The 16,184-nt window shown below is 34.8% G+C and overlaps 1 protein-coding gene across 1 annotated transcript in view; it reads right to left on the bottom strand.

The window, feature by feature from the left end:
• ABCB5 (ATP binding cassette subfamily B member 5) overlaps positions 1–16,184 on the bottom strand; it is a 125,683-nt gene that overhangs the window by 26,710 nt on the left and 82,789 nt on the right. The window contains 2 exon segments of the mRNA XM_057732579.1: positions 1,237–1,440; positions 12,699–12,782. Of these exon segments, the coding sequence (XP_057588562.1) occupies positions 1,237–1,440; positions 12,699–12,782 (288 nt within the window).

Below are 16,184 nucleotides of genomic sequence, written 5' to 3'. Positions count from 1 at the left end.
TAATTAATTAGGGCCAGATTAACTTGGAAATTGTGATAATTTGCACACATGGAGTGCTGAACAACTATTCAGTGTCTCTGAGGCAAATATATGCTAAGTAGTTCAGTCTGTACTGCTCAAGCAGACATTCCAAGGGTCCTTATCTAGTGCAGGAAAGGTGGAAAGGTCCAAGGGTCATGAAAACAAGATTTCTATGAGTCCTGTGCTTGGTTGGATCCCTATCGTGAATATTCATACTATTTATAATATGATACAGTCACTGTGATACAGACCATAATGATATTAAAATCATTTTTATTTTCAGGCATGTTCACTAGTGTGATATAGATCTTTGAAACTATATCATGAGAGGAGCTGGGGCTGGATGGCCAAGAGAAGACTTGGCATTTACATGATGCAACTGCCAACACTCAACAGGGATGCTGTATAAGAGATTTCTACCTTGAGGGAGTGGCTGGACCAAATGACATCTCTTTCAATTCTTAGATAGTATGGTACTACATTACTAATGTTTACCCAGATCTCCACTACAATGATTTTTTTTATGAATATGTTTGATCCTGAGAAACTTATATATGTCAAAGCATTTTCCAAGTAAATACATTGTTCATTTTGATCATTTTAAGAATGGTCTTTGTCTCTAAAGCTTTGTTTTAGGCACTACCAATATCAGTACCTTGCCTTGTACTTAGTAACTATTATATTTCCTCTTTATTTTGAAAAATAAAATATCCAGAATTGTTCAAGAAATTTAATTATTCAACAGAGAATGGGGAATCACAGTGTTAACAAGTCCCCCCATGATTTGGTAATAGTAATAATGGCTGACATTACTGAGTGCTTACTGTCTTCCAGATACTATTGCATATACTAATGAGACTAAGTATTTTTTGTAATAGTCACAAAGATCTGTAAGTGGATACTATTTTATTTCTACTTTATAGAGGAAGAAATTGAAGTCCAGAAAGGCTGCTATAACTTGCTCATATCACACATTTGTTAGTGATAGAATCTGCATTCTAATTCAGCCAATTTGACTCCAGAGCCCATGCTCTAAATTATGCATCCTATCGCTATGATATAGTTACACCCCATCCTAAAATGATCTGTATGAATTTCAATACATATACATCACTTTACAGATTCCTAAGAAAGGAAGTTATGTATTGTAAGGATAAGAGCTCTTATTGATTTTCTCTTAAAATGTTATGATGGTAACAACAGTCTTTATTTTACCTTTCCAGCACGCTTAAGTTCTTGCTTATCCTTGTTGGCAAATCCAGTCATTGCTGCCGTTTCAATCATTCCTGTCAGAGCAAGTACTGGAGCAATACTCAGAATCAAGAGTGTCATCTCCCATCCATATATGAAGGAAATGATAACTGAAAGTCCCATGTTAGTTGCATTTTGTGTTAACACACCAACCCTTGAACCTGTTGCCTATAATCAGATATATTTTGGGAAAAAGTCAGTTAATTTTAAATTTACAAGAATTGCTTTTATAGTTTCTTGCAAAATAAGGTAAGCTTTCTTTTTTAGAATTTTAAATAGATTTTTACTTTGAATTTATAGTTAGAGATTAAATAATACTTATAGTTTAAAAATGTCCTCCACTAAGGAGTCATTATGTTTTGTCTATCTTATGTCTGATATTGTTGTCCTTTGACATGTTTCCATTAGTCTTTGAAAATGCTCTTTCTGACACAAAAAGATTTTCCAGGCCCTACACCTGAAATCTGTCATTTCTCCAAGAAGTCCAGGTTCCTGATAGTGTAAAGTGATATTTAGAAGCTAGTATATGAAGAAAAAAGTTTTTTAATTAAAAAAAAAAAGAAGTAAATATATGGTGCTAGTTGTGCTCATTATCAGTGGAATGTTAGTAGATAGAACTGGGGAGAGAGTGTGCGCGTGTGTGCGCGCGCACAGATGCATGTACTATTGAAATCTATATTTATTTCTCTATCTTTCATATCAGTACCTCCAGTTCCAATCCAAAAACACAAGGTTATTTCCAGCTTTCTCCCTTCTAATATTTGGTATCCCCTTCTTCAACAGTGAGAAACCTGGCTCCCATTTTCTTTAAGAGAATTCCATGTTCAGTCTCTCTGCCATCATGCAGATTGTGACCAATCTGCTATCATGACCCCTGCATGCATACCGTCCTCATTCTGCTCTGTCTTGGCTTTCCCATGTGAGGCTGCTGCCTCACATGGATGCCCAGCTTACCACATGTGGGCTCCAAAACCCAACCCTGCCCCTTCCCCTTACACTGAAAAAGGACTGGTACTTTTAGCCACTATACTATAGTAGTGCTGAATTGAATGATTGAGGATATTCATTGAAGTATATACTTTGAATATGATATTTTACATTCCCTTTTCTGCACTTTATAACTTGGTTTCACTCAGCAAAGGTCTAAAGAGGCAATATCAAGATAGAAAAGGAATTGGAAACATTATGGTGTGAGGTAACAAAAGAAATTTGGAAAAAAGTCTTAAAATAAGTACAAATGTCTTCATAACTGTTTTACAAGAACTAGGTCTTATGAATTAACATTCAGTGGGACATGTGATAAGTAATAAGCTGAAATGTTAAATTCCTTTATGCTAGGATGAAAAAAATGAAACCCATATTTACCTGGAAACACAGCCATAATCAACCAAGATATCAATTCACATTTTAAGACATATGTTTTTCTCTGATTATGAAAACATGGCCATTGGAAAAGGTCTAAATAATGTTAAAAATTACATCCTTCCAGACATAAATACATATACACATTCAGATTAGGATTATTGTGTGTATTCAGCTTTGTATCCTGCTTTTATCCCTTTACATTATACTGCAAGTTTTTCCCTGGGTCATTAAATAGTCTTCAAAAAATAGTCTTCAAAAAATATTTAGTAGATTGCTTCCAATTTTTCACTTTTAAAAACAAAGATGTAATGTGCATCTTTGTGCAAAATCTTTGTGCTCATCTTTTATTTCCTAATGTTAAATTCCTAGCCTGGAGTTATATATTAAAGGATATATATTCTTACATTTTTCATAAATGTTGTCAAATTGCTTCTCTAAAAGATGATATCAATATTCACTGAAGTACCCCCCCCCAAATTAGTATCTTCATTAAAATAACATTAATGCAAAGCCCTCTTTCCCCACAGGACTCTTATTTATTCCTAAAAGACTTTTGTGGTTTTAGTTTCAAGACTGCATCTGATAATGATCCACTATTTTCCCATTTTCTCGCCGAACTATCAAAGAAAACTCCAAAAAAGTAAAAACAAATAGCAATAACAAACACCTAACAAACCACTAAATACTGAAAACTCAGACAGGTAACATATTTTAAATACCTTAGGGTATTATATACTAACTCTAAGCTATGAGGCTGAAATAAGAACATAATTTGGTACTTAATGCTGACTTACACTCTGTCTCTTGAGAATTTAAGGATGCTGCTGTATATTATGGACTGAATTGTCCTACAATCCCTACCAAAATTCATATGTTGAGATCCTGACTCCCAGTTCCTCAGAATGTGACTGTATTTGGAGATAAGGTCTTTAAAGAGGTAATTAGGTTACAATGAGGTTTTGAGGGTGAGCCCTACTCCAATGACTGCTGTCCTTTCTAAGAAAAGGAAATTTGGGTGCAGACATGCTCATACAGAGAAAAGACCATGTGAGGACACAAGAAGAAAACTGTAAGTCAAGATGAGAGGACTCAGAATGAAACCAACCATGCCAACACCTTGATCTTGGACTTCTAACCTCTAGAACCATGAGGAAATAAATTACTGCTGTTTAAGCCATTCAGTTTGTGGTACTTTGTTATGGCAGCCCTAGCAAATTAATATACTGTGCTTGCTCTTCTCCTCCCACCCCCACCATGAGTTTCAGATCAGGGAGCTGGATGAAGGGGCTGTGGAACTTAAGCATTTATACTGTTGAAGGTCCCACCTCATATCAAATTAACTATGGAATGTTCCTACAGCCACATAAATATATATATATATTTTTGCTATAAAATAGAAGCATTTTCAATTATATTCCAATAAAGAGCTTAAAAAAATAGAAGCATTTTAAAAAATTGCAATCAAGTTTTGTTAAGAATAAGATATTTACTGTTCTTTTAATATAAAATTTATCTAAATATTACTAAGAAATTACTTGCCATCAGCTACTTGATAGCTATGTTTTGTAGGCCTCTACACATTCACTAATTTCTACTTTGTAGTTTCTTTTTTTTTAAATCAATGACTTCCTTTTTCAGATCTCAGTTCTTGGCACTATTTTTATATTAACAAAAGTGTAAAACACAACCAGTGGACAGTTATTCTTTTCTGTTTGAGTATTTCTTATTAGGTGGCCATAATAAAGTTCCTTTCTTCTGTCTTCCTCTGTTTTTATCCTATTTACTTTAAAAATTACAACTCTTGATGGTAAATCAAAAGAAAATGAAGTAAGAAGTAGAAAACAGGAAAAGTAAAGACAGAAAGCATTCTGAGGATTGTAGTTTTTGTGTATAAAATTACGCAGTGTGTTGGAAAAAGAGGTAGAGGTACTTATCAGAGTCACACTAGATGAACATTTGAGAGTCACCTGAAATTAGTATAAGGACTATGCATACCAATCTCATGCCTAAAAACATCCAAATGTAAACTTGCCAAATTTTTTTTAAGCTCTTTATTGGAATATAATTGCTTTACACTCTTGTACCAGCTTTTGAGGTACACCAAAGTGGATCAGCTGTATCTATACACATATCCCCATATTCCCTCCCTCCTGCGACTTCCCCCCACCCTCCCCGTCCTGGCCCTCCAAGGCATCACCCATCATTGAGTTGATCTCCCTTTGTTATACAGCAACTTCCCACTAGCTACTTTACAGTTGGTAGTATGTATATGTCTATGCTACTCTCTCACTTCGTCCCAGCTTCCCCTTTGCCCCCCGTCCCCCCAACCCCATGTCCTCCAGTCCATTCTCCATCTGCATCCTTATTCTTGTTCTGTCACTGGGTTCATCAGTACCATTTTTTTTTAGTTTTAGATTCCGCATATATGAGTTAGCATACAATATTTGTTTTTCTTTCTGGCTTACTTCGCTTTGTATGACAGACTCGAGGTCTATCCACCTCATTACATATAGCTCCATTTCAGTCCTTTTTATAGCTGAGTAATATTCCATTGTACATATGTGCCACATCTTCTTTATCCATTCATCTGTTGGTGGGCATTTAGGTTGCTTCCATGTCCTGGCTATTGTAAATAGTCCTGCAATGAACATTATGGTACATGTTTCTTTTTGGATTATGGTTTTCTCTGGGTATATGACCAGGAGTGGGATTACTGGATCATATGGTAGTTCTATTTTTAGTTTTTTAAGGAACCTCCAAACTGTTTTCCATAGTGGTTGCACCAACTTACATTCCCACCAACAGAGCAGGAGAGTTCCCTTTTCTCCACACCCTCTCCATTGTGGCTTTGACTTGCATTTCTCTAATGATTAGTGATGTTGAGCATCTTTTCATGTGTTTGTTGGCCATCTGTATGTCTTCTTTGGAGAAATGTCTATTTAGGTCTTCTGCCCATTTGTGGATTGGGTCATTTGCTTTTTTGGTATTAAGCTGCACGAGCTACTTGTATATTTTGGAGATGAATCCTTTGTCAGTTGCTTCGTTGGCAAGTATTTTCTCCCATTCTGAGGGTTGTCTTCTTGTCTTGTTTATGGTTTCTTTCGCTGTGCAAAAGCCTTGCCAAATTTTTGATGGCACAGTCTTGTATTTGAGCTTTTTGTTTGGGACATAAGAACTTTCTATAGTGACTTGCACCTGCATATCCTTACTTATTCAATAAGCTTGAGTTAGCCACTCGTACTAATCTGCTTCTTGAAAATAATATCATATACCTTTCTATTTATTTATTTATTTATTTATTTTTTTGGGGGGTACACCAGGTTCAATCATCCGTTTTTATACACATATCCCCATCTTCCCTCCCTTCCTTGACACCCCCCCCAAGCCCCCCCCACCCTCCCCGCCCCAGTCCTCAAAGGCATCTTCCATCCTCGAGTTGGACTCCCTTTGTTATACAACAACTTCCCACTGACTATTTTACAGTTGGTAGTATCATATACCTTTCTAAATGGCATTTTAGTTTAAGCTACTGGAAACATTGAAATATTCAGTCAACGCAGCCATGGACAGGCCACAAACCCTGACTTTTGGTGATGGTAGTGGGATAAGAAGGATCTGAATATATCTTTCCTATTCTAGGAAGAATTAATAGAAAACAACAGACATTTGGCCTTGGAAAAATACTATAAGAACTAAAGGAAAATTTAAAAATTGCCTTAAAGACCTAGAGAAATAGTGTAGCTCTGGAAAGAATTTAGAACTGGAATCAGAGGAAATTTAATTAAAATTCTTTAGATTCTTTCTCACCATGCATGAAGACAGAATTTTTCCTTGGAAATTAAGAGCAGAAAGTCATAATTAAATAGTTCTGCAGATAACATTTATTTATGGAGTATCTATTATGTCCAAGGTACTATGCTAAATGTGGGGAATACAACTTTGATAAGAAAGTTCCAGAGGAATGGCTACCATAAGAAAATAAATGGAAAGAAGCTCAGTATGCAATTGTAGAAATAAAATTCTACATGGCAGGATTTCTGCTTCTGGCTAACATGAAGAGAGGGAATGGATTTGTCCTCCCATCTGAAACAGATAAAAAATAGACAAAATGTGTGAACCAATAGTTTTCAAGATACTAGACCTAAGGCAACCAAGGGTAGAAATGGGAAACAAATAAGGTGAGCCCTATGTTGACTCCAGCTTACCCCTTAAAGGAGCTTCCAGGCTGCAGAACAGGACAGGTAAACTGAGACAGAGCCCAACAGACTCCCTAAGTGGAGTAGACAAAGCTGAGAGTCTGGAGAGTCCAAGAAAGCTAGAGTTTGCAGCACAGAACACTGAAAAGGAGAGAGGTATACAGAAAAAGAAACCTGGATATCTGAAGAGGGTCCTCCATGTGTATTCAACTGAACAATGCATGTGTGAGGGCTAGAAATTGTGCTTGGTCATACCAGCCTGACTGGATAACCTCATGATTCACTGGGCATTGGGTAGAGTATGTTGAAGGGTCTTGCCTCAGTAATTGGCTCCAGTCCTTGATAAATCTTAAAATCGAGACCCCCCCCAAAGATCAAACAGTTCCCAGGTAACTTAACTGCTTTCCAGAACAAAATAAGAATATTTCTAGAAATACAAAAATATTCAGTGCCCCAAAATGTTAAATTCACAATGTGTGGCATCTAGTAAAAAATTACCAGGTGTGCCAAAAAGCAGCAAAAAAGGACCCATAATGAGCATAAAAATCAATCATTTTAAATTGACCCAGAACTGACACATATGTTAGATTTAGCAGACAATGACATTAAAAGTTATTATCATTGTATAACATACATTCAAAAAGTTAAGAGATAAGGAAGATAAATGAAAAACACCCACATCAAAATTCTACAAATTCAAATGTCAGTGTCCATAAATAAAGTTTTATTGGAACACATCCATGCCCCTTTGTTTACCTTTTGTCTATGGCTGTCTTAGGACTATAATGATGGAGTTGAGGGGTTGCTAGAGAAACCATATGTGCCACTCTCCTCACTTTATACTGCTGCCCAGTGTGATGAGATTGTAATTTGGCAGCATTTTGAGTGCCACGTGTGTTGCTGTACTGTGATATTTTATCCTAGTTTTAAAAATTACCATTGTATGTTCATCATCTAAAGACAAGAAAGGAAAAAACAAGTGGACTTTAGATGTCCTGCTTCTAAGGCACAATGGACCGTGGATCACTTTGTGTTCTAACTAGATGCCACAGTGTTGTGTTTATCATGCCATGACACTATATAGTCCTAAAAATATACAAAACAGGTCAACATTAGCAGACTAAGCACTCTTCACAAAATTCCTAATTCACAGGAAAGTAGCATTCATAAAAATTAGAAAACTTTAAAATGGAATGACACATCTTAGCAGAATTTCTTCATAGAACTAAAAAAAGAAAATGAGGCTGAATCTAAAATAAGTTTCTGAGTGGCTCATTTTTTAGCTAAGCAAAGAAAGTCACTCACAGATAGTGAGTTAATTACATCGTTTGATTGCAACAGTGGAAGAAATATATTCAGAGAGGATAAACTTATACCAGATGATTAGCATTTTGATGAGAACAATTGTTCAAAATGTTGAGAAAAATGAAAGCAATATCAATTGTCATTTGAAAACCAAGGTATGTCACTTTGAGTAGTTTTCCCTGGCTCTTAATGGGCTGACATATGTTACTAATAGTGCTCAATTGATGAATTTCTTTTGAGGAGTCGATGTTGAGTTTGAAGTGACTGAAAAATTAGCTGCTGTGAATAGTCTGGAACAACTACAGGTGAAAATATTTTCAAAGAAGTTGAGAAAAAAAACTACATGAGTATAACCTGAAGTGTAATCTGCTAAGATGTATTACAAGTGATGGTGGCAAAAATATTTGTAGAGGAAAAAAAAAAGGCTTAATTGAACAAATTCACAAAGTTGGTGAAAATGTAAGGTGTTTAAGGCCTATTGTTATTCATTATATTATTTGTTAGCAAGTATTTTGTGGAAAATAAATGAATTTATCACACATTATTGGATCAGTATGTTCAGTGGTGAAGTTCATTTGCTCCTATAGACTTTACTATCTTTATTTATTTTTTTTGTCAAAAGTCGAAGCTGAATTTCTTGACTTGTCTTCCTAGACAACAGTTTGAGGGCTTAGCAGTGGTAAACTTTCACTGCAAAATTTTGAGTTCAGGGCTGAGATTGAAATTTTTCTTTATAAGAAGAAATACCTTTAACCACAGTGGTTTTGGATATTAGCTTTTGCTGGAGACTTGATAATGTCTCAGTGAATTCAACCTAAAATTGTAATGCAAAACAGCAATTATATGCCAACCTTATACTGTGGTAAAGTGATTTCAGTGACTACTCACGCTGTTTGAATTATAAGCAATGTTCAGCTGTTTTATACACTTTCCATGTCAAAAAGTTAAATCAGAAAGTGAGGTTACCATTGTCCAGGTAATAATATCCTACCTCTATCTAATCAATTCATTGGGCTCTTGGAATTAATAAAAGAAATTTTTATTTCTTGGGGCAATGTAACTATAGTTCTGGTGAGGAGAATTCTTGGAACTAACATTGTGTCTGTCAGTGGTATATCAAGTGTACATTGTGGCATCAATCACACTTTCTTGTGGACAAAAGTGAGGTAAGACTTCTGGCTGATGAAAAGGGGTTGCTAAAATATACAAAAATAATACCTTGTAATTTTGTGAAATTCAGTCTCCCAAATAATTTTAAATGGCTTTATACCTTTAATAAAACTACATGTTACACAGAAAATAGTCTGTTGACAGACATACTGGTGGTAAGCCATCACCTTGGGCTGAAACAATACCAGTTAAATTGGTTGTATTCAATCAACTATTTCAGGAATCATATTGTCCTATAATCTTATTTCACTAACATGTTTTTTTCTCATGACTCAAAGTATCAGAACATCTAAAAATGGCCAGGAGTTTATATTTTTGGTGATTAGTAAGATTTCAAAATAATATTTATTGTTATTAAGGGGCTAGTTTATGAACATTCACCCTAATTCATTTGATAAAATAATATGTAACTGAAATTACATGATGAAGAAACTGAGATGGAAGTATCTTATTTAAGTTGATGTGATAGGAAATATGACCCCAAACTATTGTTTCCTGATTCATCTCTAGTGTTGTGTGTCTTTGTGAGAAAAGAAATAGTGGACAAATAGGATTAGTAAATAATCTTCCTTCGATAGAAAGAGAATCCATTCAAGTGAGATATGAATCTACCTATATATGGCAAAGCAAGGGTTTATGTGAATTGTATGCTAGTAGACACTGTCTCATTCTTGGATTCCTTCTTTGGTTGCTTTGTTTTTCAAATTCTGCAACTTCAAATGTGACATCAATATTCCAGCCATCTAGTCTTTAGCTACTACTTCTTATTTAATGAGACTTATTTGACTTGCCCAGAAGTTATCATGAGACCAACATTTACTAACTGCAACAGGAAATTTTCAAATGATCAAATAGTATTAGTCAAATGCTTATAAGGAATCACATTGACAAATATTCTCATTAATTTCTCTCGATAAGAGACAACATTATCTATTAGAAACAACTAATGGATATTAGGAGAGTAATGTTGGTCTTTAGTACTAATTTGTTCTTTTTGTCAAAGTAAATACTAAAAGAGATGTCTCACATATAAAATATAGCTTCTAGTAAGAATACCTATTTCACTAGATTCTTAAAAGATCTGAATGATGATAGGTAGTAAGAGAAAAACATTCACACAGTAAAGGAAAAAAAAACAAGTTTTGTAGAATGGGGATTCAAATGTAATTATAGGGATTGATATTTCTGCCAAAAGTAGTGAACCCTTGAATTTCTAAACACTGACGTCATTTATCTAACTCTATTGTGCTGTGGAAGATTAATGCTATGCTCATTACTTAACTATTAAGGGAAATTTTATCCATTACTTTTTTCCCCACTTAAACCAGTAAAATCCAGCTCCTCGGCCTTACTTTAAAATTTAAATGCTATCTAATGAAATTTAGAGACTTGCTTTAAAAATTATCAAAAAGAGTTTCAGGAAGAGATGAAGATGATACCCTCCTTCCTCCTGAGCTCTTTCTACATCATAAAATTAGTTTTCCAAACCAATACAGAAGCATGTGAACATCCAAAAATGTAACCAACCTGTTCTATTCTCTAGTAATATATGAGTGTGAGTCAAAAATTATCCTCACTCTGGTTATATTAAAACTTCTGTTGGCTGCCCTGTCTTATTAGCGCTTTCCGTTCAAGGCTACAGTCTCCCCAGTCATTGCTGTGCAGGTGTGAACATGTTACATCAGTTCATTTGTAAGTGCGGTGCGAGCAAAAATGGATCCCCCACTTGTAATTTGCACGAAAGAAGAGCAGCGTGCAGTGATTCGTTTTTTTGTGGTCTGAGGGTGTACCTGGTGCCGTTATTTATCGAAGACTTTGTGTGCAGTATGAAGAAAGTGTTTTGTCGCGAAGAAGTGTGTATGAATGGATAGAGAAGTTCAAGGAAGGTTGCACTAGTGTTAGCCATCAAGAAGGAGCTGGACGCCCGTCCATGGCTGATGACATTAAGGGTGCATGTGAACTGATTCTGTCAAATAGACGAATGGCAGTGAATTATGCGGAAAATCATTTGCAAATCAGCCATGGCTCTGCCTATGAAATAATCTTGTTCCATTGACTTTCACCCGTTTGGTCCCCTGAATGTAGTCCTACGAGGATGAAGATTCACTTTTGATGAAGAAGTGAAGACAGTGGTGCATTTGTGGCTCACAGCTCAGCCTAAAACATTTTTTAATGAGCGAATATGAAAGCTTGTTGACAGATGGACAGTATATTGAAAAGCAAGGGGATTATGTGGAAAAATGATGTCTTTGTCTTTTCCAAAAGTTAATTAAAGTAAATTCTACAGCCAGAGTGCAGATAATTTTTGACTCACCCTCGTAAATCTATCTTTGTATGTATACATTGAACAAAGAGGTCTTGCAAAAGTTACAAAAATTAGAATAGTGGCAATGTCCTGTGGAAATAGCTTCCAAAAGAAAATATAATTTTGAAGAGCCATTTTAATTGATAATTTGTTGCTATGGTAGCAGTGCTATAATCAACATTTCAGTATTTCTAAACAAAAAAAAATACTTTTAAGATTTTTCTGTCATTCAGAGGTGCATCATTGACTTTCCTTTTTTCCCACATGATGATAGAGAAAAAGGAAAGTCTATAACTCTGCTAGAGTTCTTATTTTAACAAAGAGATCAAAACTGTATCTCACTTAAAAGCGGGAAATCTTGTTTTGCATTCCTTTTCTCAATCATAGTTGAAATCTCACTTGTAATATAAAGGTTAATTTTATGAAGATAATTGGAAGAAAACTAATAAATTACTCTTATCTCTTCCATACTACTCTACTCCCCATTCATATTTAAGCATCACTTTGAAATACATTATGCTGGTCATTCTGTCATTGATTTTGAATATGGTACATAAACATGAATTTTATTTACACAGATTGTGACCAGTCATGATCACACATATCTCTTTAACTTGATCTGTATAACAACTAGCACAAAACTATTTCCAGATACACATGAATTTAACTTGTTATATATTATGTTAAATAAGATTTTATTTTCTGGGGGGAGGGAAAAACTAAACTTTCTTCTTTTATTAAAACTTCTAAGTTATGTGTGTGTGTTTTCATTTTATTACTTTTTCTTATCTTACTATTTAATTCTGAGCTCTTTCTCTAACTCATTCTTGGTATCTTCTTTAGTCCTCTGGTTATCCTATTACATGTACTAGATCTCCTTTATTTTTGGTTAAAAATGTTCAGAACTGAAAGGCTTCCTTGTATCTTTCATCAAGAGCTCCCTCTTAGCCCTGAGACTTACCTGGTCGCCTTAATGATGTGGGTCATCTCAGCATAGCTCACGTATATGCATAGACACGTGTGTGTACATGCACACATGCATACCACATACATACACCATTTAAAAATAAAAGCAATATACATACTCCTTGAATTTGTGCTATATCTATGGCTAATATTGTTGTCAAGGCTCCTGTGCTGTTTTCCTTATCATCAAACCAGGAAATATCCTAGAGAAAAAAAGGGAATTAACATATGGTTATCAAAAAGATTCTCTGACTTGTGATTTTGCTATATTAACTTGGCATTTGCCTGCCTCCTTACTCACAGGCACTTAATTCTTATAAAAACTATGGCTCAAATAATTTTGTTTCTTACTTCACAAAGATCTGTATTTAGATATAAACTGAAGAACTTAAGCACAACAGCTTGGACGCATTACCATGCTGCAATATCGTATAATAATCAATGTTTAAAATGGTCATTTTCAACCATCACATAATTTGTAATTTTACTCTACAAGTAATTTGTGGAGAGCAGGTTTTACTTAAAAAGTAAGGTAATGCACAACACAATTTAGAAATATTTCCAAAACTTTCTGTCTAAACTTATAAATGATAGAAAATGTCTGTCTCCTTCTCTTCAGGACCTAGAAAGGTAAGATTTTCCCTGACACTTCATATTCCCCACTAGATTTTATAAGTACTGGGCATTGTGAAAGGCTAAAGAGGCAAAAAGTCTACTGTAAAACCCCTGCAGCCAAAAAGCATGCAATTTGAAGAAGGAGACAGGTTAAAAATACATGCAATAAAAGCATAATGTCATAACCAATTCCATATTCAACAGCAAATAGCAATATGCTTCTTAGCACTTCTCAACTTGAGGAATGCTGATTTCCTTTTATTAGCTATTGAATGTTTCCTCCCATGCACTCAAACCACTTACATCTCTTGTGGATTAAAACTATATGGAGACTGTTTCTAAAAAATGTTTTAATGAGTGAAGAGCAAAAGAACTGTTGGCTTACTACAACCCAGCCAGAGCCCTGATGCCCAGGTTACACATTTTTGCCAACAAAGGAAACAAAAGCAGGACAGATAGAAAACTGCATTAATCATGCTGTTGTGTGAGAAGAAAGATCCTGTGGACGAATATGGCAGAGGCCAGGGGGATTACAACCCTGGCGTGACATCACTACTCTGTAAACCCCTGGATTGGGAAGGTGTCCCAAAGAGTTTAGGGTCCTAGACACCCAAAGGGCATCTTATAGAGATCATGGTCTACACTACACAGTAGCCACTTTGAGAACACAACCCCAGTCAAGAGCCTAACATATTGTGATCACACATCAGCAATGATAATAACTACAGCTTGATAGTAACTCTTGATCTAGAAGACATTACCTGTTTTTTATTGTATACTAAAAAGAAAAAATATATATATATTACATTGCATAATTATTTCTATATTTCAACATGACATGGAATACACAAAGAATTTTTAGATACGACATAAAGTAAAATATAGAAAAATAATTTATTATTTAATATTACATTCCTGATTCTGTAGTATATTGCTATAATATGTAAGGCAAAGGATACATATATGACTAATCTTAGTCCTTATCTGATGTTCAATCCGCAAGATATCCAAAATTACTTTTCAACAAGTCAACAACTGTGCACTCTAGGGATTATTTTCCAGCATAGGCATTATATGCTAAAATACTTAGCAGAGTTTCTGGAACACAGCTGGTATTGAGTAAAAATTAGCTTGCTTCTCTTCCTGATGGTAAAATGATTATAAGTTAGGCTATCAGGTTTTCTGATACTAGTAAATCCCTTTTTTTCCTCCCAATATCTCTACCAGAAATAAATCATTACAGTAGCACTATTATAAGTGCTTGGTATGTCTTTTCTCATTTAATCATCACAAATCTATGAGATAGATATTATGATAATATGATTGATACTATAGATCCATATTTTATAAATGAAGAAACAGGTACTGAAAGATTAAGTAACTTGCCCAAGGCCACACAGCTGGAAAGAACTGAGGCCAGGATTTAAACCTAGGCAACCAGATGCCAGAGTTTTTAATCAACTATCCTGTTCTGCCTCCCATCTAACTGAAGCATTACAGTTGAGTTTAATGATGTTTTTCCTGCTTCAGGATTTGTTACCTCTAATCCTTTTGGAAGTAGCTTTTTGAGATTTCTTAGTGATCTCCACTAATGCCATCATCTTACGATTTAGAGACCCTCCACAGAAACCCTAGCCAATCCAATTTAGAGAGAAATAGGCAAAAATAAAACTTCATATCTTTTAAAAAACCTAATAGATCTATCGGTCAATTTTTATCATTAAGGTATATAAATTTAGCTTTAAACACAATAAGCAACAGATTATTTATAAACACTAAAGTCAGCAACAATTAGAACATTCTTTTCAACTGGAAGGATCTCAAGTAATCAAATAAAATAAAGATTTTATACCTACAAAAAGACCACACCTGATTCCATAAATACCTCTACTTCATCTGAGGTTTCAAAATGGTTATAAAAAGCACTGCAAGTCTCAGCATGCTTTCTAAGACTTAAAAAATCTTATCTTAGGAAAAAATAAAAAACAGGTAATAGGAGTTGGCAAAACTGTACTTTAGGAACTTCTGTTACTACAGACAAAAGTGAAATTTGTAAGACATTTATGAAGAAAAGGCCAAATACATTACTCTTCTATTTTCTTCCAGTTTAAAAAAGCAAATGAGCAAAAAGAATGCTGAATAATGAAGAGAGAAAACAAATGGTAAGCTGAAATGGGCTCAGTTGAGTTTATGGGAGAATTTAATAACATTTGCTGAATAGCAGAGAGTTTCTGTCCGTGTGTCTTTTTATGTGTTCTGAAGAAGGAGAGTTTATGGCTTACATATTGGTGTATTTTTATGGGTAGAAGCTACTTTATCTAAGAATGTCACTGTCCTGGTGTTCACAGGGCTAATGCTAGGCAGAGGATTAATGTCCGGTATCAGCCATCAAGATAATGGATTAACAATATCCACCGGTTTAACTGGCTTGTGGCCTTGGGACTCCTCCACCAAAAGCCTGTAAACCTCTAGAAAGTTCAAAGTAATGATTGGAAAAGTTAAAGTTTACACTCTTTTATTTAAGATATTCAGACATTCAGGGAACATTTTCAAAAGTTCCTGGAAATTGAAAATAAATGTCCTTGAATGTAGAAAAACATAAATGCACAAAGCAAAACAAAAATGAACAGAAATTGTCAACAAGTGTGAAATATAGTATTAGTTAATTAAAATCCCATCTAATTTCATCAAAGATTTGAGGTAAAGATATAAATTGTTCATAAATAAAAAAAAGTACAAGCTTAATGTGAGTGAGACAAGCTGTGCAGTCATTAAATCATTTTATGATCCCTCAAGTAGATTTTTGTTTTTCTGGATTAAAGAGTGTCTCCAATTGTTTCTGACAGGACATTTTTGAGAGAGGATGTTAGGCACCATCTGCTTCAGAGCAACAAGTTGCTATAGGAAACCTCCCACTCACTTCATTTTGTATTTTGTGGTCCCCTAAGAGCACACAAAGGCGGAGGAGTTTTGTTACTCAGCACTCCTTT

This window comes from Hippopotamus amphibius, chromosome 4 (genome assembly GCF_030028045.1).
Source record: "Hippopotamus amphibius kiboko isolate mHipAmp2 chromosome 4, mHipAmp2.hap2, whole genome shotgun sequence".
NCBI classification, from domain to species: Eukaryota; Metazoa; Chordata; class Mammalia; order Artiodactyla; family Hippopotamidae; genus Hippopotamus; species Hippopotamus amphibius.
This window is presented reverse-complemented; position numbering and strand designations above follow the sequence as displayed.